At 41.2% G+C, this 24,547-nt stretch overlaps 1 protein-coding gene across 3 annotated transcripts; it reads left to right on the top strand.

The window, feature by feature from the left end:
• Positions 1-488: 488 nt before the first annotated feature.
• On the top strand, positions 489-21,777 carry fgd5b (FYVE, RhoGEF and PH domain containing 5b). Of its 3 annotated transcripts, none has more exons than XM_087178584.1 (21): positions 489-817; positions 1,784-4,352; positions 9,135-9,288; positions 9,723-9,781; positions 9,880-9,910; positions 10,593-10,744; positions 10,957-11,113; positions 13,152-13,242; positions 13,368-13,418; positions 13,904-13,962; positions 14,927-14,998; positions 15,231-15,299; positions 16,806-16,889; positions 17,666-17,745; positions 17,969-18,065; positions 18,315-18,452; positions 18,601-18,703; positions 19,361-19,497; positions 19,620-19,718; positions 19,949-20,103; positions 20,607-21,777. In XM_087178584.1, exons 1-21 carry the CDS (start codon positions 643-645, stop codon positions 20,641-20,643), a joined length of 4,569 nt encoding a protein of 1,522 aa, XP_087034710.1. In that variant the 5' UTR covers positions 489-642; the 3' UTR covers positions 20,644-21,777. The 3 variants fall into 3 exon arrangements, with proteins under 3 accessions (XP_087034710.1, XP_023279141.1, XP_087034709.1); XM_023423373.2 differs by having other exon boundaries at positions 19,620-19,745; XM_087178583.1 differs by having other exon boundaries at positions 490-817; positions 13,155-13,242; positions 19,620-19,745.
• The last annotated feature ends 2,770 nt before the right edge of the window (positions 21,778-24,547 follow it).

Genomic DNA, 24,547 nt, shown 5'->3' with positions numbered 1-24,547 from the left:
TGTGGATTTTTAATACATCTAAGTGCACCTATAAATGTTGGTAGCCAAACTCTCTTCAAAACACTTCACAACCTGGCAACCAAAAAAGTCATCTATTGGCTCATCTATAAAGAATTAGGTAATTGCTGGTGATCAATTAAGACATTTGGCTGGAACCTACAGAACCTTTTATAAAGAGTGCCATTTTATAAAGTGGTACTTATTTCTATTATTTTCTATTTCCAAAAGTTGTTTTAATGTGTAGTGAGCAAGAAAAGGTTTTATTTAGATGTCTGCGGTTGTGTTAGTAATATGTAAATCTACATGACAGAGCCTTAACTCACTTCACCATATGACACCCTTTGCAGCTTTAGCATTCACCTTGTTGCTGCAAAGTATATTCAATTCACTTGCACAGGTTTATGTTAACATCTCCAACACTGGGCTGGAACTGCTGCTGCTGCAGCTGCTGCTGTCACAGGGATCCTGTGGTGTTGCTGTAATGTGTAATGTGTGTAACGGGGAGCGGGTCGAGCTTCTTTCCATTTGGTTTCCAGTCGCGTCCTGCCCGCTGTTGGACGCACAAACGATCAGCTGAGCAGCGTCTCGCTCTCAGAGGAAGATAGACCGAGCTGTGTTCAGTCAGTCTCTCTCAGTGTGTGTATGTGTGCGCGCGCGCGCGCGTGTGTGTGTGTATGTGTGTGTTTGGACAGTTCAACAGAGTTTGGTGCGGGCTCCGTTTTTAAATTGAAAAAAAAAAAAAAAAAAGATCCTGTGTATCGCAACTGCTTTTGTGAACGAGATGCTGGAGATGGTCGCTTCGCCAAAATGAACATAGGTGAGATGACCGTTTTGAAAGGGCACGGGTGGTTTTAAAAGCCGGTTTTTTTCACCGCGTATGTGATATTTGGGCTAATTTAAAACATTTTGGAGCAAGTGCATCGGGCTGGCCAGGGAGAGAAAAGAGTTGTAGTTTACGTGTTATAATTTACTTTTTTTGTCTGGGACGCTACGTTTCTGTGAATATAGTGTAAATGCAGCGGTAGCCACAGGATGTGAAGCAAACCAAAGTGTCTTTAACACAGTGTTTGCTGATGTCAGGGGGCAGTGTAGCGATGGTTGACTTTATACTGATGGAGTCAAGAGGTTTCAGTGTGATTTAGCACAAATTGAGCTCATGTTTAGTTGTAAAACTCAAGCAAACAGTTTGACTCCGCAGTCATGCAGTATGTGGAATATCTTTTTTTAGTTTTGCTGGGTGAGAGTTTATTAAATACACTTTACATACACATGTTGTTTTCATCATTATCCTTTACCGCATTTACAGTATTATACCACAAGAAGTAGCTAAAGGCAGCCTGAGAGGGGGTTCTCTCACTTGAATCACAGGAAGTGAGTCAGGGAAATCCCTTAGATTTTTTTTGTATTCTCTCTCAAAGGGTGTAAAAGCTTACATTATACATTTAAGTCCCTTATTCTGTCCATTAAGGACCATATTTAAAATTTTTGAGCAGATTTTAAATGTAAACTATAAATGAAAGGTCCCAGCAACCCTGCATGATCTTTATAGTAGGTTGTCTATTAGTTCTTGTGAACGAAATGATCAGCTGGAAATATTTAAATGTGGCACTTGAATTTAAGGTAAACACAAGAAACTTGTGCTACAGAATTTTAATTATAATTTTATTACTTCTGAAGATCTGATCTTTGAGCAGTTTTAGGTCACAGTGACACAATACAAATGACCTGTAAGCTATTTTAAAGCACATAATCTTACAGTTTCCTTTTCCTGTTGTTCTTTCAGACAGCACCAAGCCTTCTGTTGCTCCAAAGCCAAGGTTTGTTTGTCACGGCAGCCTGAAGCTGCCCTCCCCTCTCATGTCTGCAGCCAGGGGTCCCAAACCTTCTATTGCCCCGAAACCTAAAGTCGCACCGGAGCTAAATGGCAACCAGGGAGGATGCGGTAATGGTGGCTTACTAATTTCAGACGGCGAGGTTGATGATGAGCACGAGACTAAGAATGGTCCTAACAATGTGATTAAGGGAGAGGAACAATTTACCGCACACGTCGTAAAATCACCACGAAAAGATCTACAGAATGTGTCACAGGGGCCGGAGGACGGTGAGGTGACCGAAGAGGAAAAGGAAGAGGAAGAAGACATGATTCAGAAGATGGATGAGGACTGGAGATTAACTGACAGTGCTCTAACAGAGGAGGTGGACTCCCTGGAGACACTGTGGGTCAGTGATGCTGGACTCACAGCTGACTCCGAGGAGGTGGTGGAGATGATTGACACAGACATGACAGAAGACATGGACGCTGACGGGTGTGACGCAGGCGAGGCACTGGCTGACACAGATGGCCTCTCAGTGGGAGACATTTTTGTTAATAGCATCGATGAGGAGGCAGGCTGCTCCTCTGCTGAAAATCGAGACATGAAGAAGAGGCAGGAAAAGCTCAGCATCAAGGAGGACGAAACAGGCGACTGTACAGCAGATGATTTAACTGAGTCTTTCACAGATGAACCTGGTATTCCCATCAGTGAAAACACCAAGGACACCGATACACAACAAGTTTTTCTATCGGATGGAGAGGAGAAAGAGGAGGAGTCTGTTTCTGATTGTGGCATCACTTGCAGTATCCTGAAGTTGAGGTGTGGCCATAAAATGAAGGAAAAGGGCGAAAACATACAGAACATTAGTTTTTATGACTTTATCCCTGAAGAGCAGAAACAGCGGCATGTCGCCTTAGAGGACGATCCAATCCACGAGCCTTATTATGTCTCTTCAGAGGACATTATTAACAGAGAGATGATGCCAAGGAATAACAAAGCTCAGGGACTTCCAAATAGTCCACGAACACCACAGAAGCTTTTTTCTCTAAACAGCAGTGGAGTATCAGCTGGGAACTATGAGGAAACAGGAAAAAATGGACAAATAGTGTGTGTGTCCTCTGAGGATTACGTGGAGATTGGTCACAACAATGAATACAGCTGCAACAGTGGTGATGAGAAGAAGGTAGGAAGGTGTCAGAAAAGGACTTCTTTCAGAACGGAAGAGCACAAAGCTCGTACAGCAGAGGCCTTGTTGAATCATTTTGACTACCAGCCGAGGTTCAGGCTGGTATCAATCTCGGTGCCAACGGACACTGACACCTCGCTGACCTCTTCTCTCTCAGAAAGCCAGCTGCTTTCCCCAAACGACTCAGACGTGTTTAGAGACGAGGATGACCTGGAGGGTCACATCGTGCCATTTCTGGACGACACCACTGATACGGAGCAGGACATCAGTGATGAGCATGTTTATGAGGAGCCGGGGCACAGTTCGGAGGGTGAAAATGTTTTTCCATTTGACAGGAAGGCCACGGGGATGCAATCCCGGTCACTGTCACACCGCATTAATAACAATGTGGCTGAGATGGGAGTGCAGTTTGTTCAGAGGCCCTACATGAGTGGATTTGGACAACCTGCACTGAGCAGCAGCCCCATGTTAAACTCAGTGCGGCACAAGAGCTACTCCAAACCCCACTATTTGTCCTTGTACCCCCGCTCCCTCTCCATGGAGGGACAGGACATGCCTCAGAGACAGAGAGAAGCCATTTGTTCATCTGGAAGCTTCTCCAGGTGCTCACCTTTGCCATCCAGCGGCCTGTCCACTCCAACATCTGTGGTGGATATCCCTCCTCCATTTGAGCTGGCCTACATCACCAAGAGGCCCATCACAAAGAGTTCCCCCTCACTTCTCATCGAGGGGGACTCATCGGAGAAAAACAGGAAAAAGAAATCCTCCCTTAAGCGCTTCCTGATGCTTAAGTTTAGGCGGAAAACAGAGAGCAAGTCTGTGGTGGATGTCAACCCGTCCTCCTTTAAGTCCTCAGCAGACTCCAGCCATCACACACCCAGCAGACTGCTGGATTTAGATACACACAGTTTAAATAACTCTCCACAGCTCAACTCACGCTCTGCTGGTAAACCTCAAGTTTCATCTGAGCCAGCCTCAGCCTTGCTCTTCTACAATGAAAGCAACAGAAAAGGGAACTCTGTAGCCTTCCTCAATCGCAGCGTCGTCCGAGTGGAGTCATTTGAGGACCGCTCTCGTGTGCCTTTCATACCTCTTCCCCTGACCAAGCCTCGCTCCATCTCCTTCCCCAACACAGATACCTCCGACTATGAGAATGTTCCTCCCATCAGCTCGGACTACGAGAACCTTCAGGTCCCACAGCGGAGGCCTGTTCGCCAGGGACCCTTCGCGGACTTCTTTGACCGTCCCAGCCGAATGCTGTCGTCTGCCAATGACACGGACGGTTATGTGGACATGAGCAGCCTGCCTGGGTTCAGGAGTAAAGCTCAGTCACCTGAAGAGGAAACAGAAAGGTATGTAAACAAGACTAAGAATCTGCAACCATGATCTGTGCGGCTGTACCTTAGGAACAGGGCTGCTTTGAGTTAAATGCTAGTGTCACCATGTAAATAATCTCTCAGTAACCATGCTAACATGCTGTGTAGCGGGAATAATGTTTACTATAGCCACCATGTTAGTTTAGCATGTTAGCATGCTAATACTTGTGTGCAGCTGTGGTATCTGATCACAATCCTGCTGCACAAATCAAACTTATTGTGCTAGAAAAAAAAATATTGATCCTCTGGGGACAGTGAATGTCTGTACACAATGACATGTCAATCCACACAGTAGTTGTTGAGATATTTTACTCTGGAACAAAGTGGTGGACAGACAAACCGACAGACAGCCCATCCATAGAGCCTTTGTCTGTGTCCAGGCGTGTGCTGACGCTATTGGACATAATGTTAGTGATTCTTACCATCTTATACACCGAGCTCTGGTCTTTTTTATTACTGCTCGGCCACTGTGCGGGTTTAACAATGGCCCTGGGGAGGAAGATTTATAACTATGTATTATGTTGATTCCCCTGATGCTGGAATCACAGCCGACATGGATGCGGTGATCAGTGGCAGAGAGGAAAGTGGATTACAGTGAAATGTACAAAACCCCAGCTGTGATGTGCCGGCGTGTTGTTGGGGCATGTTGGTGGTAGAGGAGGAAACACTGGCCGTGGTGGTGGTCTCTTCAGATCTGAGTTAACACAAGGCTGGTTTCATTCATAAATCATCTGTTTAGGTGTAGAAACAGCCTCCTGTGTTGATGTTGTAGGAAGAGCTTCTCGTCTCCCTGCTGTGGTGTTACTTGTTGGTATGATCAGCCATGCTGTGCTGACATTAACCCATCCCCCTCCTGCATTCCTGTTGGCTGTGCCCATATCATACAGGCCACTCAGGATGATTAATAGTCAGAGCATTTTGGAGTCATTGCTCTTCTCTAGCCAGTCAGGCACAACAGGCTGAGATACAATCTCAGTATGTTCTGCAGTCAGCAGTTGTTCACTGTGGAGCTTCTCTCTCATCGTGCTCACCATTTTGGTGTGTGGGCAAGTAAAACTGTACAATAAAGGCTCCATGAGGGATAATAAAAATTTACACAGCCCTGCTTAAATGGTAAATAATTTCAGAACTTTTTCCACCTTTAATGTGAACTATAACCTACAAGATTCCAGTGAAAAACAAATTGAAATCGTTTTGGAAAAATATAACGTAATAATACCTAATTACCTGACAAATAGGTATGCACTCTCTTATAATTGGGGATGTGACTGTGTTCAGAATCAATCAGTCAAAATCAAACCCATGTTAAATGGTAGTTAGCATACACCTGCCATCAATTAAAGTGACTGATTAACCCTAAATAAAGTCTTCCTGCTGGATCTTCCTGACATCTTCCTCCCGCAAAAGCCGTGGTGCACAAAACGCTTCATTGTTGAAAGGAATCGATCAGGAGAGGGGAACAAAAGGATTTCTGAGGCATTAGAAATATCATGGAACACAGTGGAGACAATCATCAACAAGTGCAGAAAACAGTGACATTACCAAGAACAGGACGTCGCTCCAAAATTGATCAAAAGACAAGGAGAAAACTGGTCAGGCAGGCTGCCAAGAAGCCTACGGCAACATTAAAGGAGCTGCAGAAATTTCTGGCAAGTACTGGTAGCTCCCTACACGTGACAACAATCTCCCCTATTCTTCATATGTCTGGGCTCTGGGGCAGGGTAGCAACACAGAAGCCTTTTGTCATGAAAAAAAAGATCAAGATCCAAGCATGGATGAATTTTGTAAAAGGGAAAAAAATATATCCAGTCTCCCAAAACATCGTGGAAAAACTTGTTATGGTCTGATGAGACCAAGGTTGGACCTTTTGGTCATGATTTCAAAAGGTCTGTTTTGCACAAGAACAACACAGCACATCACCCAAAAGAACATCATATCTGTAGTGAAGCAGCGTGAAAACCTTCAGGCATCTGCTACAAAGCTGAAGACAAAGAGGAATTTTACCTTTGAGCATGACAGCGACCCAAAGCATGTATCCGAAAATATGCAAAGGAATGGCTTTCTAATTTTCTGGCTGAGAGTGACTCCAAATGAAACTGTGTGGGGTGACCTGAGGAGGGCCGTGCACAGGAGATCCCCTAACAGTTTGACAAATCTGGAAGTTTTTTTTTTTTTGGCAAATATTACCAGGTCAAGATGTGTCAAGCTGATCGACTCCTACTCAAATATGAAATATATGAAATCAAAAGGTGCTTCAACTAGTATTAGTTTAATTGTGTGCACACTTATACATCCGGTTTATTGTAAATGGCTAAAACGGCTTCAGTTTGTGCTTTACTTGAGTTTTATAGGTTATACGTCACATTAAAGGTGGAAAAAGGTCTGAAATTATTTATCTCAGCTTCATTTTTTTACATAACAAAAACTTGCTAATTTAACAGGCATGTGTAGACTTTTTAATATCCACTTTCAGATACTAATTTTGTTGAGATGGATAATAAAATGTTTGAAACAAAACATTCGTCAAAGCGCTAACATAGACATAGAGCACATTAACAGATACAAGTAAGTACACAATCTTCATTCTATTGTCTATTGCACTGTGCTGGTGCCTCCATCCTGCGGGTTCAGTCATAACAGCATGATTACTACGATCCCTTTTATCTATCTTTTATCACAAGTGAGTGAGTTTTAACATGTTTTTTGCTTTTTGTTTTGGACACATCAATTCAATTCTCATGCCGTTTCATTCCGTGAAGCTGGAAAAGAATGTGATTTTCTCATTTAGCTTATAAGGTATAAAGTGATAATTCAGTGATATTATCACACAGTGTGATACGTGTCTGCTTGTGTAGACTTACTGTCTTCACAATGAGCATAACTGTGCTGGTAGTATTAACATGAAGTTTTGATATTTGTGGTTTTCATGAGGTTATAATCGTTGGTGTACCTTCAGTGCGTTATGTTAGGAGTGTGTATCAGCAAAGAGTTCAGGTATATTTCATATTTACATTAGTGTGTATGGACTGTGAGTTCACTGCCTCTTGCTGCCCATGATGAATTATTACTTCCCCCTGAAAATTAGTTTTATTGAGCTAAAAGTTAAATGTAAATTAGGTTCCTTCTTGAAGAATGGTTATGTTGCTTTCTATTGGATGCCATTATTCTATCATTATTGTGTTGTGTATTTTGTTGGGACTTTAGACCATGGTCTTAAGTCAGTAAAATCTGAATGTGAATATTTAAAAGATCTCCACTCTCCCTCCTCTTAATACAATTTTGTTTTTGTAATTTTTATGTCATTGCTTTTCTATCACAAAATACACAGTTGCAAAGGTTAAATGCCTATGTGTAAGAGCCCAAGCTTTCTACGATAATACCAGTGAAAAAGGTGGAGCGATTATGATTGTCTGCACCCGGTGAATACAGTGACTGTAACCACAGCAGAGCAATATCCGCATGGACAGTAGTGCGGATAGTTGAGGATTTTAGTTTTGCAATAGCCCGAAGGGGTAATATTAGCAGCTAGTTTGGAGATCGTTGGCATCTTGGCCCCATCACTGCCACCACTGGAACAAATAGGCTCACCAAGGGACCTGAGGCAAAAAGAAAATGAAATTTTTTTTATTTCTTTCTGTAATTTATCTCCACAGATTTTGCCGTGAGCGTTCATACAACATGGCAGGACTGTGAGATGTGACAGAGATGGTTTCTAAGTGATATAAAAGCCTAATATAGAAACTGTGCATGTAGTTTGTGGTTCAAGCACCCTCTGGTATCTCATCCAAAATTTGATCCTGTGAGCAGTAATGGGCCATGCAGCTTTAATGTGTGCGATGCAGAGATCTGAACTGCTCACATATGTTGTTCATATGTAGTTAATTTGCATCTCAGTGGGGTTAAATCCGTTGGTGCTGGGAGGGAAACATGGCAGGAACATTGGCAAGACAATAGGTCACATAGCGCACTATTGCATCACTACTGTAACTTAAAGACCTGTTTTTATTTGCATAGCTTACACCCCCCACTGAGCTGCAGCCATTAGCATATTCATTTGGCCTCCCTACAGAAAAGAATCTCGTAGCATAAAATACCGACATGCGTCCCTGGTTGGGTACAGTTGTCACCGCAGGCCCTTCAGGATCAGTTTATTGGTTTCTGTAGACCTACAATGTTTTATCTATTCACACTTGCTTCTAACACTGAATACAGTATGTTTATTATAGTGATATTTCAATGTAGAGGACCATAATGGACCATAAAGATGGCCTGAGTGGTTAAATGAATTTCATCTGATTTATTTTCACATGAATGAAGGCCGTTCATATTATAGAATAAGTGAGTCAAACTTGTGTTAAAAATTGAAATGCTACAACATGGGGTTCAAGACCCCCAAGTGGTCCCAAGATAAAAAGGTTGAGAACCACTGGACCGGACCGTATTGTATCGCAGGTATTTGAAGTTTTTAGGTTTTCTTTGGAAAACTGTGTTAAATTTTTCCGAAAGATAAATTACTCTTCCACATAACCAATTTTTTCTGAAATAATAGCCACTCAGGCAGCTTATGAACCGTGTTTGTCTCTTGACCTTCAGCAATTACAATTATTGATTTTTACTTACTGTATTTTGGCTGAAAAGTGTGAATATATACGAGCTGTCACAGTGCAATATCATTTATATTTGGGTGTCTACATTTGTATGCATACTGTTTGTACCCTATTTTTTACTGATCTGATCCACCCTTCTCCCTCCCCTCAGTGCCTACACAGAAGCCTACAACGTGTGCTCGCTGGCTGTCGGTCCACAGACTGGTTCAGTGGGTGATGTCAGGGGACAAACAGCAAGTGAGGAAGACCAGGGGCGCACGTCTGAAGAGGAAGACGGCGGTGCGGACAGCAATTATGACAGACAGGTTAGTTAAAATTGTTAAATTTAAATATATAATTTTATCATTACCTTTATCACTGAGTAATTAAGTAATTAAAAATGTCTTAGCCTTTGTCCATACTTTCTACTGTTTTCATGTTGCCCTCTGATTATGAAAGAGAAGGTATCACTCTTTCCGAATGCTAGATAGAAAATGAAGACATATTTGAAATAGAGAACACAACAACATGTTTTTCACCTTGGGCAACCGCGAAAATTGCCCTTACAAGCCAGGATTTTAATGTGGGTTAATGGAGGTTAATGGGCTACTACAAGGCTGTCTTCATTATTTAGAATTTGATTGCCGCTTAGAGACGATGTGGAGAGGAGAGCCGGCGATATTTGTTGAACCAGTGCCAAAATGCTTTAGCATTTCCTAACCCTGGGCTTATTACAAATAAATAATATGATTGTTTACAGCCTGACGGCCGATCCAGGGCCTTTTACATCGCAAAAGAACTGGTGGATACAGAGAGATTGTAAGTAACATGTAAACTAATTTCTCTTATCCCACATCTCTATCTATCAAAACTAATCAGCTCCTTATTAAATTGAGTTTATATTTCTCTGTCCACAGGCATGTGAAAGCTCTCAAGCTTCTTCAGGAAGTGAGTGTGGTCTTATTAAATTTACTAATGTAATGTATGTGTTCAGATATTCTCTATGGGAAGGAATTAGTATCTACTTTAAACCACAGCAGGCTGTCCGAACTCTGCAGAACTGGAGTTGCAGAATAACGTTTGGAAGAAAGGCAGTTCATGTTTCTCTGCTCAGGTTTACATTTTATATCTCTTGAATTCATCTTTCTGCTTCCTGTTTTTAGCAGACGCATACTATATTTACTTTTACTTCCAATCCTTAATTGTATGAACTAGCTTTTATTATATGCTGTTTATGTTGCGTGTCAGTGAGCATGACTGCGCATGTTCACAGTCACGCCTAAAAGCTGCGAAGTACAAACACAATCTGTTGGCCTCTGAGCAGTTAGGGCTTTTGTGCCTTGCTCAAGGGCACCTTGCCATTGGCCATAAGGGAGGAACAAGTGCTGCTCCTTCACTTCCCTATTTAGAGTTACTCCTCTGTGAACTAGACCTCTGCAGCTCCAGTCGGCTCGAAGAGATGATTAGATTCCTTGATGTAATAGCTCATGTACTCCCTGCTGTCAGATATTATCTAGTTGTACTGCTGCAGAGGGAGGGAAGAAAATGCAGACTTTTGTGAAATTGTAAGTTTAGTCAGATTTTAAATATAAACAATAAAAAAGAATAACCTTTCCGCCACGTGTGCCAGGACTTTCGGGAAGCGGTGGGGGCAGCCGTCGGAGACGAGGGGGAACCTGTGTTGGAAGAAGAGAGGCTTCGAGAGATTCTCAACGAGCTGCCTGACGTTTACACTCTGCACCGCAGAGTCCTCACCGAGCTGGAGAATCGAATCCGCCATTGGTGAGACGCTTACATAATTGTTGAGTAAGGAATACTGGCACACACCCATTCACACATAGACTATAACTGAAAGGAGCTCTTCCACACTCATCCCTGTTCTTCCTTGGCTCCACAGAGTGCACACTAATGCAGCTGAGAAAGCTTTAAATGTAAGCTGACGACTGATGCATGTCACTTCTGCTTCATCCTCTCACGTCTGTTTCTTCACTCAGGGAGGAGAGCCAGAGGATCGCAGACATCTTCCTGTCCAGAAAAGCAGAGTTCTTGGTTTTTACCACGTACATTGGCCACTATGACCGAAGTATGAGCCTGCTGGAGGACAGCTGCCGGACCTCACCTGCCTTTGCAGCAATTGTTCACCAGTTTGAGGTCAGGCCTACGGCGCTTCTCTTACTGCAGTCCATGAAAATCAACATTTAACAAAGCACCTTCTGTATACTACAATATGAACCGACCTTTATGAGAATGAAATGTCCTCAGATGTGACATAAAACAAAACACAGTTTGGTACATAAAGTGTTTTCTCCACATTACATGTGAAGTCAGCCCCTGAATGCTGTTCATCCTCCTCCTCCTCTTCCTCTCTCTACAGCGTTGTAGTTTATAATTTGTAGTTTATAAGAAAATTCTCTTGGAATCAAAGCCTGCATGAAAAGAAGAAAACACTTTTTGCACATTGCATTTATTTGGGTTTTGGTCATGAAATATATACAAACAAATGAAAAATAAAAACATGAATACTGGGATTGTTTGAATAATTAAAACATTTTTTAAATAGAAAACTAGTTGAGGTGATGAAAAAACTGCTGGGTTTTCGATTAGAAATGACAGGGAAACTTTGGTGGCAACCCTCTATATTTGTTTATTATCTTTGTCAAGAGTCTTTCTTATCTCTGCACATTATCTATTATCTGCAGAGTTCAGTGTGTGTACATTACGTGCATGTTTTGCAGTAGCAGAGATGGTGATGGCAACATGTGCGAGACTGAGTGTGTGTGTGAGTGGTGGTGGGGGGGGGTAAAGGCAGACAGCTAAGTGAAGGAAAGTAAGTAAAGGAACAACTACAATGTGTTCTTGGCTGCTGAGAGAAACAGTCATGACACACAAATAAAAATTTTATGTGTCATAGTTCAGAACAAATATGTTTGACATGTTGGCCTTTCCCAACAGCTTTTTGAGCACTTTAGTGGAGAGTTATAATTGGCCTCAATTAAATGAACAGTACTTTCAAACCAGTCAGCCAGAGACATTGTTAGAAAAGATGTTGAGTTGACAGATCTTAAGTATAAAACTTATAAAAAATAGGATATGATTAAATGATATGCTTAAAAGTGTAAAAAACAGGGAGTTTGCAGCATTTGTTCACTACTCAGTATTATTTACAAAAGCATTGTCGAGCCAGCTGCTAAGTGCAGAGCCTGGCAGAGATCAGTGGCAAGATTGTGGCGCAGACTATTACACCCTTTTGTAATAATTAAGCTGGATTGCAGAAGGAAATCCAGTGGCACTATATACTGTACATGCATCTCATTTATGGACAAAGGCGTTTCCAGTATTTTCCCTCCATTTTATAGACCTCTGAAGAGAGGAGTTGGCAGAAAGTCATTGCAGAGCTTGGCAGATTTCTCTGTCTGATTTAAAAGCACCAGTGTTTCAAAGTCCTTAGCTTCCCCTGGGTCCTCTCTCTCTTAATGTCAGTGCAGCTGCATCATTACATTTAGAGTTTTTAGCCAGGCTAGCAGCATGGAGGTCAGTCAGCTGGTTGGTCCACCACTTCAGTCCAAACTGAAAACTATTGGATAGATTGGATTGCCATGAAATTCATCATCCCCAGAGGATGAATCCAAGTGACTCTGGTTATCTCTAGACTTTTCCTCTGTGGCCAACATCAGGTTGACAGATGTGGTTTAGAACGAAATGTCTTGACAAGTAAGAGTGGATTATCATAGTGTGGTACAGACATTCACATCCTCCTCAGGATGAACTGTAATCACTTAAGTGAAAACCCTCCTATTCACATCTAGCGCCACCAGCAGGTGGCGATGTGACTGTGTAAACAGATTCATGTCCCCACAACAAATAATAGTACTACAAAACCACACATGTACACACACATTGTGCAAGGTACTGTGCTGGCCAGCAGTCTGTGTTATTGGCCCTTGGTCACACTTAAAATATTAATATGACTGGTGGTTGTGCTCAAAGGTCCAATGTTGTTGTATAATTTGCTTCTCATCACAACTTTCTTTTTCTTTGTCAAAGTTTTTTACACACTCAGTGAAAACCCAGTGACTGTTTTCATTAATCTGACATGTGGATTGTCCATAATTCATGTGCATTTCTACAGTAAATGTGACCCTAATGAACAGCAACGATGCAAAGAAAATGTTTGTGTTATTTGTCTCAGCAGCAGAGTCCAGCTGGGGAGAAGGTTTCTCTGAAGCATCAGCTCCTGCAGGTCATTGTGCGTGTTGCTCAGTACCGCATGCTCCTCACTGGTGAGTCTAGTGTAAAGGACAAGATTTAGTTAAATATGGTCTATTCTGAATACAAATATATTTCACTTACAGTGGTTTCATTCTTGACTCTTACGGGGAATTGATTAATTTCATTCCTCCTATAGATTACCTGAACAACCTCTCCCCCGATTCCAAGGAATATGAAGACACCCAAGGTACCGTAAACAAACAGCAGACTCAGTGTGGACACAGGCTGCTCACGCTGCTCTCTGTTACTCACAGGAGAGCCTTACTGGCCTCTGTTCGTCACTGTGTGTTTACAGGGAATTTATTTGTGCTCATTTGGCATGGAGAGATGGCCACGAGAGAGCCAATTTAGATTTCTTTGTGTGTGGTGGTAACCTACCAGGAAGCTATTTCAGCCCTCTCCTATGTGAAGACTGTAATGTGTAATTCATGAGAAGGCAAGTTGCAGCAACACTATCTTTTACTGTATCTTCGATAAGAGAGACATCCCAGAGCAGATGTGTAGTCACGTCCAGACTCATGACTCATTTTGACTTTTATCTTAGGTGGCTTTCTACTCGGACACAAGGAATAAAGAAACATTTAATCAAATATGAATATTCACTGTGAATGTGTTCACTTGTTAACATGCCGCCTTTTTCCTGATCCCCCTGTCTGTGTTTGTCTGGTTCAGCTGCTGTGGCCATAGTGTCTGACATTGCAGACCAAGTAAATGACAGTTTAAAACATGGGGTAAGTGCCATGTGTAAGTATATGTTGTATGTATGTGTATAACTCTTGAACCCAGGAAACAAACAAGTTCATCCAGAATTACACATCGTATATTGTACTGTGTGTCCAAAGTCTCTGGTTTGGAAAAGAGTCTGAATCTGTACATTTATGATAAAAAAACTAAAAAAAAAAACTGGCTCCCTAATAACTTTAAGATCTTCCTCACGCAGTCATCCACCAAAAGTCCTAAATAGATTATTCAAGAAGGAAAGTGACCTGCTTCCTGAGTAAATGTAGCGTCACAGCACAGATTTGACTGAATGTACACAGAGGAAGAAATATGAGAGCGTTTCACCCCAACAAATTATCAGAAATGATATTGCTAAAACCTTTTTCATATTTCTTATGTTAGGATATAAATCATAGTTTTTACTTAAGGCTGATTCTGCTTTCAGGAGACCAAGCTCTGGTACAAGACGCAGTGAAGCTCACATTTATCAGCAACCACCAGCACATGGTTCATACATTTACAGCACAGCAACATTCTTCATGTATTCATATCATCATGATATCACGATATCAGATGTGAGTTATAAAGTTTTAAATGCATGAAAATTGAATTCCCCATGAAATTTGGTGCAGACATTCACGACCCTCAGAGGATGAATCCCAATGATGCTGGTGAACTCCTGACTTTTTTTCTTATTTTTTTGGTCGTTACTTATCCGGTTGTCATAGTTATATGCCAAGTGATGACATTTCTGAATTGTCTACCTTATTCTAAAGAGAATAATACTTGACATGCCTGCTTGATCTAGGTGATAACTACATCTAAAAACAAAGGGCGTCATGAAAATAGCCAAGCAGAAGGAAATAGTTTGGGTTTACGGGAACATGTCCGCTAATGCTCTTTCATCATTTCTCTTATTTTGGCATCTCATTTTCCCTCCCTGTCTCTCTGTTCTTTTCTCTCTTTTTGTCTCAGGAGAACTTGTTGCGTCTGGTCAACATAGAGTACAGTGTTCACGGCCAGCGAGACCTGCTGCAGCCTGGCAGGGTATGACTCTGATAACAGCATTGTTTCTGTCTGAAGCTTGCCAGTCCACCCTGTCTGCCCTGCACCACCCCTGTGTTGCCCTTTACACAGTCATTCAGCTGGGAATCCCCAGACGGCCTGGACTGAAACAACATTAATTATTGCAGACGTCCTGCATGTGTCATTATCAGAAAACGTGTGAAATGTTCAGTTTGTTTTAATCCTTTGTATATGTTCTTTTTTATTTAATCAGGTTTTTGTTAAGGAGGGCACCTTGATGAAGGTCAGCAGGAAGAGTCGACAGCCCAGGCATCTTTTTTTGGTAAATGCTGTTTCCTGTATGTAGTATATGAGTTAATAGATACCTAATAGGCTATTTTTTTATGTTTCTATGTCCAGACTGAGCTATTAAGAGCGGGGTTTCCTGGCAGGATGTTTCTGAATGCTGACTTCCTGAGCCAGTTCTTTACTGACAGCGCAGGGAAGGTCAACACTAGCTCCACGTACACCTGTGAACTTTTACAACTTTAATTCTGTCAGCTAATATTAGTCTAATGTGTCTTCAGCACCTTTTAATATATACAGTTCTTTCAGTTCACTGAGATAATGTGAAAGTAAACAGGAGGCAGACAGATATAGAAGTAGAAGTAAAGTTGAAAGACTAAACTAAGTAATAATTCAGGTCATTCTTCACCACCTGTCACAGCCAGATCAACATTACGTCATTTGTTTCATGAAAGAGACAGTTCCAAAAGAGTGAAACCAACAAACTGTACTAAACATTCAGTTGGTAAAATCAGAACATAGAGATGGCTCCAAAATATTGTAATCAAGAGACATTAGAAAATTAAACGCCTTTGCAAATTATCCATGGAGCATCATCAAAGTGCTCCGCTTCTCCTTCCTGTGGCATTTTTTAAATTTGTGATCTGGGCTCGACACTAACAAAGCTCGTAAATGTCTCTTCTGGAGGAATGTTGGTAATCATCGCTGCATAACTTTTATGCTGCCAGTTTATCCATCCAGATGCTGATCATGTGTTTTTTAGCTGTTATTAATGCAGGAAACAGCACAGTAAAACAAGTCCGCGGGAGCTGGCATGCTCCTAAAGAAGGTACTAAACCACACAGGGACAGTGAGTGAAATGATCCATAGGAAAAATAATTCAGTGGTTAATGATTCAATGTGATATCTGTTTTACTGAAGTATCTAGTTCATGTGTGATCATATAAAAAAAATTAAAGGTAAGAATTTTAACTACATGGATCCCTTCCTGACACGTTTTAAGACATTTACAAATACTCTGCTTGGAGTAATAAAAAAGTGCAACCACTGAAAACAAGCTGCCTCCTGCTTGCAAAGTGAAGGTCAAACGTCCAAGTGATGTAACAATAAACACATTTTAAATTATGAAATTAAAGTTTTGTTTGATTAAAGTCAACCAATAGAGATCTGTGCTGTGTGGAGTGACCTGCGGTGGAGGTGGTGGTAGGGGATTGGTTTGCTCCAGGTGGAGATTAAGTGTGTTTGCTTGTGTGTGAGCTGGTAGAAATACAGTATGTTGTCATTATGTTTACTGTGTACTTGTAACTATACATCATCACCCTATTGAAAATAAGAGGCAAACTACATACAGTGTGGGTGTGTAGTGTTACCTCTCACTTATGTATGAGCTTAGGGTGCCACCTACTGGAGGATCACTGCACATGCATGAAAGAGGAAGTCTGAGCAGCTCACTTATTTCAAATATATCGACACGTCTGCATTTACAGATATATCTATGTTCCTCAGACGTACTGTGAATTATGAATGTTATCTGTGTTGTCAGATGAACGATGTGTTGCTCTACACCTACCCTCAGCAGGACGGGAAATACAGACTGAAGAACACTCTGCCACTCACTGGATTGAAGGTCAGAGTCTTTCATGAAGTCACCTCATGTCGTAATCTCTTTGAATTCTAACTGTTTCCTCCTCAGAATGAATCAGATGTAAAGCTTTTCCCAACCTTTAAACAAACTACAGTCATAAAAGTATTGGTAACATATTAAACTACAGCCCGTATTTTATCATTTTGTCGATATTGGATACCTACAGGAAACATTCCTGGGCAGCAAAGCTGACGTTTGGGAGAAATGGTGCCAACAGCCTTTTTCTTACTGTGTAATTAAAGAGTAAAAAGAGGAGTCAGTCAACACTTGATATTGATCTTATAGCCAGTGCACCTTATTCTTACTGTGTGATCAAAATAATAATTAGCTAGATTAGCTATGATGCACCTACATGTATGCAATATGTGATTGCATGACTTTATTATGTTACAGTTTTTGTCCTCAGATGACCACAGAAGTCCTCTATAGCTGTACACTACAGAGAAGTAGTTTGTTTTCTGCCCCAGCGTAACTGTCAATTTTCAGAAGTAGAGACACATTTCTTAACTTGTCCTTATTTTAGATCCTACATTGTAGTAGAAGACATTGTAATCTCTCTTACACACTGCAATGTTTGTTAATAAGTGAAACTTCATTCACACAGTAAGATTCAGATGTAGAGACTGTAATATAATGTAATAATGTATACATAGCTGTTGTTGCCTTTTTAAAGATTTAATTTCACAGGAAGAATCCCCCCCCCCCCCCCCCCCCTTCTTTTTTCTTTTTTTGATATGTGATATTCAACTGATACCCAGGTCAGTAAACCCATCACAGAAAATGTCCAGAATGCGCTGAAGATCGAAGGAACAGACATCTCCATCACTTTGTCTGCGAGGTGGGTCACACTCTACTGTGTTTAAATGATGGATAATAACTAATAATGGCAATCATGACAAATGTCCACATCATCACAGAAGGTTAAAACATTTTAAACCTAAAACATAAATAAATGTTCACTGATGCAGCTGATATTTTGCATATTTGGTGTTAATGACTTCTGCAAAAACTGTAAAAACTATTCTGTAATAGTGTATTGAGTTTATTTGTACGTTTTGCAGTTCCTTCATTGAAAGAGAGGACTGGTTTTACACTCTAAGCCGCACTGTAACTGAACACACCAGAGGATCTGTAGTATTCAACAGCTGCTCAGGAGAAGTGAGTCAACGCTGCTTTTTCGTTCCGTAATGTCATTACTCAAAAACATTTTCTACAGTAATGCTTATCCTCACCACTATATGACTGATGTTACAGCTTATGGCCTTATAACTCCTTACTCTGTCTGTCTGTCTGTCTGTCTGTCTGTCTGTCTGTCTGTCTGTCTGTCTGTCTGTCTGTCTGTCTGTCTATCTGTGTCTGCGTGCATGTGCGTTTGTGTGTGTGTTTTTTTGTTGTTGTTTTTTCCAGGCTAGAGATCGTCTGCATCTGTCTCTCGGGGAGAAAGCTCCCACACTTGTTCCAGTCTCACAAGTGATGATGTGTATGAACTGCACCTCAGATTTCAGCCTCACTCTTCGTAGACACCACTGCCATGGCTGCGGGAGAGTGAGTCACACACAAATAAAAAACGCAGTGCTCTATGATACTTTAAAATCTGACAGACAGGATGCAACAAACTGTGCCTTTGACCAGAGTGCTGAATGTGCTTAATGTTTTCATTTTGCCTTTGCTGCCTGTATGTTTATAAATACAGATTGTTTGTCGGAGCTGCTCCAGGAACAGATATCCACTGAAATACATGAAAGACCGCATGGCCAAAGTGTGTGATCACTGTTACAACGAGCTGAAGAAGAGAGGTGGGGAAACTCTGCTTTCATCAAACAATTTGACTGTCAGTCTGCTTTATCTGTCCACAAATGAGTTACTATTCTTCTTTTAACCAATAGAGGCAATATGGCAACCCTTCACTAGTTAACTACATCACTAATAGTTATCAGTAGAAGAAGGGCCAGCCTCAGGTGAAGTTAAATCCAGGAGGTGACATAAGTTTATTTTACAGGAAGGATGATCAGTACACAGTAAGTGGTAGATTTGGAAACGTAGAAATAAAAGTTGAAAGTCGTGGGCCATAATTACTTAGTGCACATCAAAAATATCAGTGCGAATTACAACACACTGTAGTTATTTCATATAGATCCAGCCACACTGGATGTAGGATGAGGATAATGTAAAATCTATGAAATGTGCCCAAACAAAAATATGCGTAACTGAGTTCAATGTGTTACACCATGGTGAGGGCAATTATGCTCTAATTTGTCTAAAACAGTACATGTAATTTATAAAAGCAGCAAAACTGAAGCTCAGGTTCATTAATAAAGAAAAACATTTCTCTTATTGTACTTACAAAAATGTCTGTCCACATTTGTGGATCCATATTGTTGTATATTACTGTAACGTTTCCATTGTTACTCATGCATATCCTGTGGTATAAAGCAAGTTGTATGTCTGTGCAGGGGGAGATGTGTCTGCACTTACAGCTAAAAGTAGCCCTCGTCCAAACCGCTCCAGTCGTCCGCTCTCTGCTGTGTTTCAAAACATTCATCCTCCCAACATTTGGAGACATCGCAAAGGCACCATGTCCTTCAATCAGGTACACCGCCCTCTCTTTGCAGAGGAGCCACGTTTGCTGCACAGTGCAGATTGATGAATTGTTGATGATGTGAATGACAGCTATGCCATAATTTTCTACGTAACACTGCCACTGTTGTGCAGGTGACGGAGACAGAGGAAGGCTCCATTAGTGGCAGTCTACAGCGTACCAAGAAGAGCAAGAGGAACTGGAAGAGACTGTGGTTCCTCCTAAAAGACAAGGTGCTTTACACCTACCGAGCTCAAGAGGTGAGGGGAAACATGCACTCCCCTTTAACCTGAACAGCACATATTCATTCACTCACACACTTCACACTGTCAGGAGACATCAGTTGGAGTTTTAGTTGTAGCCGCCAGTCGACTAAAAATAACTAAAAGTGCAGAGAAGCCCACGGTTACATCACCACATCTTATAATCCGCTTTTTTCCTTGATGAAATTTTCTGTCTGCAGGAGAAAGTGGCGTCAGAGAGTTTGCCTCTGTTGGGTTTCACAGTGAAGCTGCCGGACAAGCAGGAGGGAGAGGACGAGGCCAGCGTCTTCCAGCTTTACCACAAAAACACTTTGTATTACACCTTTAAAGCTGAGGACAACTACACAGCCCAGAGGTGAGAAGCATGCCTACCTAATAGCTAATTTTAACAATTTAATACAGTGCTACTGCAATATAGACTCACTATAAGCTGATCTGATCTTCTCTAGTGTGAATGACTCACAAGGTTCCTACTGAGTTGAGTTGAGTTTGCAGACTTGGAAAAAAAATAAGAAAAACAGTCAAGTTTATAACTTTCACATTACTCACTGGGTTCCAAAGAGTTTATGAGCCAAGTTTAGAAGTGAAAACATGAGCATCGCCAGATTTGGAGTTTCAACATTGTCTCTTAATGTTTACAGAAACAGAAAAGTTGGCTAAACTTCCCCCCAATGGACAAAATATAGTTATAGATATATATAAGTTATAAAATTAGCTCAGTTAGTAATGAGGGTATATGTCATGCTGACAGGCACAGGATTGGTAGTTTTTAGGCAAACCAGACTGCAATTATTCATTTAGCACAACTGCAGTTCATGCTGTTTCTTTTTCCTAATTTAAAATCTGCTCCTCACACAGGTGGGCAAATGCCATGGAGGAAGCCACAGTTTTATAGGATAAGCCTCAGTGGCAGGCTGCTGAAAATAGAAGTCTGCTGCCTTTCTTCTGCTACAAACCCGTGTCCCTAAAAAACTGACCAACTGTGAAACCAAAAAGGGAAGATAGGGAATAAAAAAGAATATATGATTATGTCTACAAGCTGTAACCTCCCTGGCTGGACTGAAGAAAAGGAGACATTTTGTTCTTTGAGAGGGAACATGATCACCTACTTTGTCACCCTGCCCGCTGTTACAGCAGGTGTGATGCTGAGAGCCACGAGAGGCCGTGGCCCAGATACCTGCCAGTGTGGAACATCACATTGATGTGACCTGTATTTCTTCTAGCAGCTGAGCAGCGTCTTTCCTCCAGATCAAAGGGAAGATTCTGGATTTTTTTGGAAAAGAAATGTATATTCTATGACTTCAACTGTTTTTTCAATATATCCAATATTTCAGGACAACATAAACAAATCAGTTCAATAACATACGCAGTCATTTTACCGTCGTTTTCAGGGAGGCAGAAAATATAACAGACAAATCCAACCTCACTCAGAAATGCCCACATCAGGAATGGCTTGATTTTCAGTTTTTAGCTACGTTATTAGTTACACCTTTGTCTCAACATGTGTTCTTCCACTGGATTAAATCTCTATGACTAATACTTTGAAGCACAGGCTGAATCAAAGAATGAGTAATTTTATATATGTAAAGAAGTGTCTGTAGCTTTGCCATATGTACTGTATTGTTGGAGACAGTCCTGCCAGTGAATAAATAGTTTCTATGATTTTTTTTTGCACTGATATAAAGAGGAATGAACCTGAAAAGATATATGAGTGTATCTTCATCATAGAGGCCAAAAGCTGCAACCACTCTACTTACTTAATTTACTTAACATACTTTTCGATTGGGAACATGTGGACATGAATGTCTTTGTTGTTTTAAATACCCAAATATAATGTAAATTCATATTTGTATAAAGACTCCATGTCCAGCTGTGCACAGATGTGTTGCCCTGGACTGAACTATGAATCACTTATTTCACTGATCTAACTTATCAGTGTCCTGGACTTTGTACTGTACTTGATGATTTATTAAGTTTATTTCTAACACTATGGTTTTAAAATCAAGTAAAGGAGGCTGTACTGATGGAAGCAGCCTGTGTCTGTGTTTTGTCCTCATCCTCAGCATGTCCTCTAGATGGCAGGTGGACTAAACACTAAAGTACAGTAGGCTGTCATTGACTTCCTGTCACTGTGTCCTTGCTGATGGAGCTCAGTACATACAGTAAAAATGGAAACATTTCCCACTATGCTGCCACAACTGTTTGCACTCCACTTGTAGCACACCCTAAATGAGTATATTGTGTCTGTGCTGGCATGTAGTCCATGTGTGGCTTGTTCTGATGAAACACCAAACTGGTGAGTGTTTCAGATCACACTTGTGAGCTGCTCGGGAAGACACCAGGGACTGAGTGATACACAGTCCAGTGTGCTGTTTGGCCAAAGAAACGCCAGGCCTGCTCTGCTTCTTGTCTCCCCCTGAGGCTTCCTGACCCAGAATAATATCAGGCAGAAAGTTTGCTTTCTGGGGCTCCTGAAAAGATGCAGACACCTCGTCCCAAATAGAGGACAGATCATTCATCACTCTCTTCTCCCTTTCTAGCCCCAATTCTGTTTTATCCCTTCTTCTATTGCGTTTCTCAAATATATTAGTTGTGTTTTTCTTTGCCTTTGCTGCCTTTGGTTAAGACACAATATGCATATACAGCACCTTATGAATGACAGTATTTATCGCCCCACACTTCCTGTACCTGTCCCTTCTCACTCTGTCCTTCCACTGCAGTAACATCATTTTGTTGGCTGTAGTCCAGTGCTGAGTGCTTGATTTAGTCTCTGCAACACTGAAAGAGAGAAATCTCAAGAACACATTACTTCAAAGTGTACTCTGTCAGTTATAGTGATATGTAAAACAGAGCTTTATCATGTTTGTATTTGTATGATATGCAGATATGTCTGCTTCCAAGTTTTCTAGTTTGACCAAAGCAGCAAGAATCAATATAATTGTTGACTTATAGTTGTTGTTTCTAGTTGTTAGTAGTTGAAGAGTAAATGGGACCAAAACTGAAATGTCCAGTTGCACTTGTAAAGATTCCTTGTGAGCTAATTAATAAAAAAAAAAACTTGCTGTGGGATTGATGGTGGAGAGATAGGCTTTTTTTTTCACAGAGGGGCAGCAACAGTGTCATAATCCAAGCTTACTTCCATATTGCCGTAGGCAGGAGCAATGCAGAGAGAAGAAAATAATCAATCATCACACACAGCCTACTCAATAAGGTCAGATGCATTCAGCTCTGTTATATGTGCGCAGCCTCAGGAATCATTAACAAGTGATACCAAAAATATTTCCTGAGCTGAGTTTCCTGATCTATGGCTTTTTTTTTTTTTTACCCACGATGCTCTGACATCAGAGTTGTGTGAACTGTCTTTAATGACAAACTCACACTGACATACTTTCTGGCCATTTTCAGTTTTAAGGCAATGTACTGTTTGTGTGTATGTCGTGATTTACAACAGCAAGGCTTCTTATGTTTAGTAGTGTTGTGTGGGCAGCAGATCTTCAAAGGGAAAGGGACAGATTTTATTACATAACAGCTACAGATTTAAATAAAAAGACTAAGAAACAGGAGAGAGCGGAAAATAGCTGTGTCCACTTGACATTGGCTCGACAGTTCTGGGTTTGCACCTTGCCTTGTGTTCCTCAGCACCGCTCAGAGATGGGGAGAGGGAGAGGGAAAATGATGTGGATAGTTAGGCTGGAAGAAAAGAGAGACGCACTCTTATGTCCCACTTTGCAAACTGTTTGCAGCCTACACTGCCAAGTCAATGTTACACCTATTCCACCTCCCCTAAAGCTTTAAATAGCCCACTCTCCCTCAACAGGACAAACAGAGAAAAACATACAGCCTTCAGAACACTCTGCACCTCCGACTGAACATTTATTATCCCTGTTGCCTAAACATGGAGTCTGCATTGTACTTTCCAGTGTCTTATGACCATTCTGTCATCGACAACTATCTGCAGAGAAAGTAGTACAAACTCATGTCAGCAGGGCTGGCAGCTGTCACTGAGGGAGCTCAAATCTGTCTGGAGTCTTTGAGCCAAGCCAAAGACAGACAGTGATTTTTTCCTTTTTGTATTTTGACTTTTTTAAGCATATGCACATTTGCTCTCCTGCCAAAAGTTGGATGAGATTGATACCACTCTCACATCTGTACTGCAAACATGTAGCTGAAGGCAGCAGCTAGTTAGCTTAGCTTAACACAAAGACTGAATGCCGTGAGAAACAGCTTGACAGGCTCTGTTCAAACGTAACAATATCCACTTACCAGTACCTCTAAGATCACTAATCCATACCGCATATCTTGTTTTTGCAATCCATACAAAAATTGATAAGTAAAAACTACTTTTTTTTTACAGGGGTGTATGTGGTGAACTACTGTGTTTCTTGTCTCGGAGCAGTTGCCAGGCAACCAGTGAAGATGTGGTCCAGGAAATAGTTTGGTACACAAAACCCATAAAATGAACAGTTGTGGTTTTTGTATCCAGGTGTAATTTGGTCATTAATGTTGCGCTAAAGGTGCTGATTTATTTTGATACCTTTACAGAGAGCCTAGCTGGGTGTTGCCCCATGTTTCCAGGTTTAATGCTATGCTATGCTAAGTTAGCTAAGCTAGTTTTGTGTAGAGAGGCAAGAGTGGTATCACTCTTCTTGCCTAACTCTCTTCATGAAAAAAAGAGAGTATTTTCAAAAATGTTGAACAATTCCTTGAAAGGCCAATTCCCCTGTGGCATGATGACATATTTGCTGTAGCAGCATCATCACCAGAGAGATCAACCTACTGACATGGCGGCTGCTGACTTA

The sequence above is a fragment of the Seriola lalandi genome, unplaced genomic scaffold, assembly GCF_002814215.2.
Source record: "Seriola lalandi dorsalis isolate HSWRI2012SDOR001 ecotype SW California unplaced genomic scaffold, Sedor1 jcf7180002054692, whole genome shotgun sequence".
Taxonomy (NCBI): domain Eukaryota; kingdom Metazoa; phylum Chordata; class Actinopteri; order Carangiformes; family Carangidae; genus Seriola; species Seriola lalandi.
The sequence above is the reverse complement of the archived record's forward strand: the minus strand, read 5'-3'. Positions and strand labels throughout refer to the sequence as shown.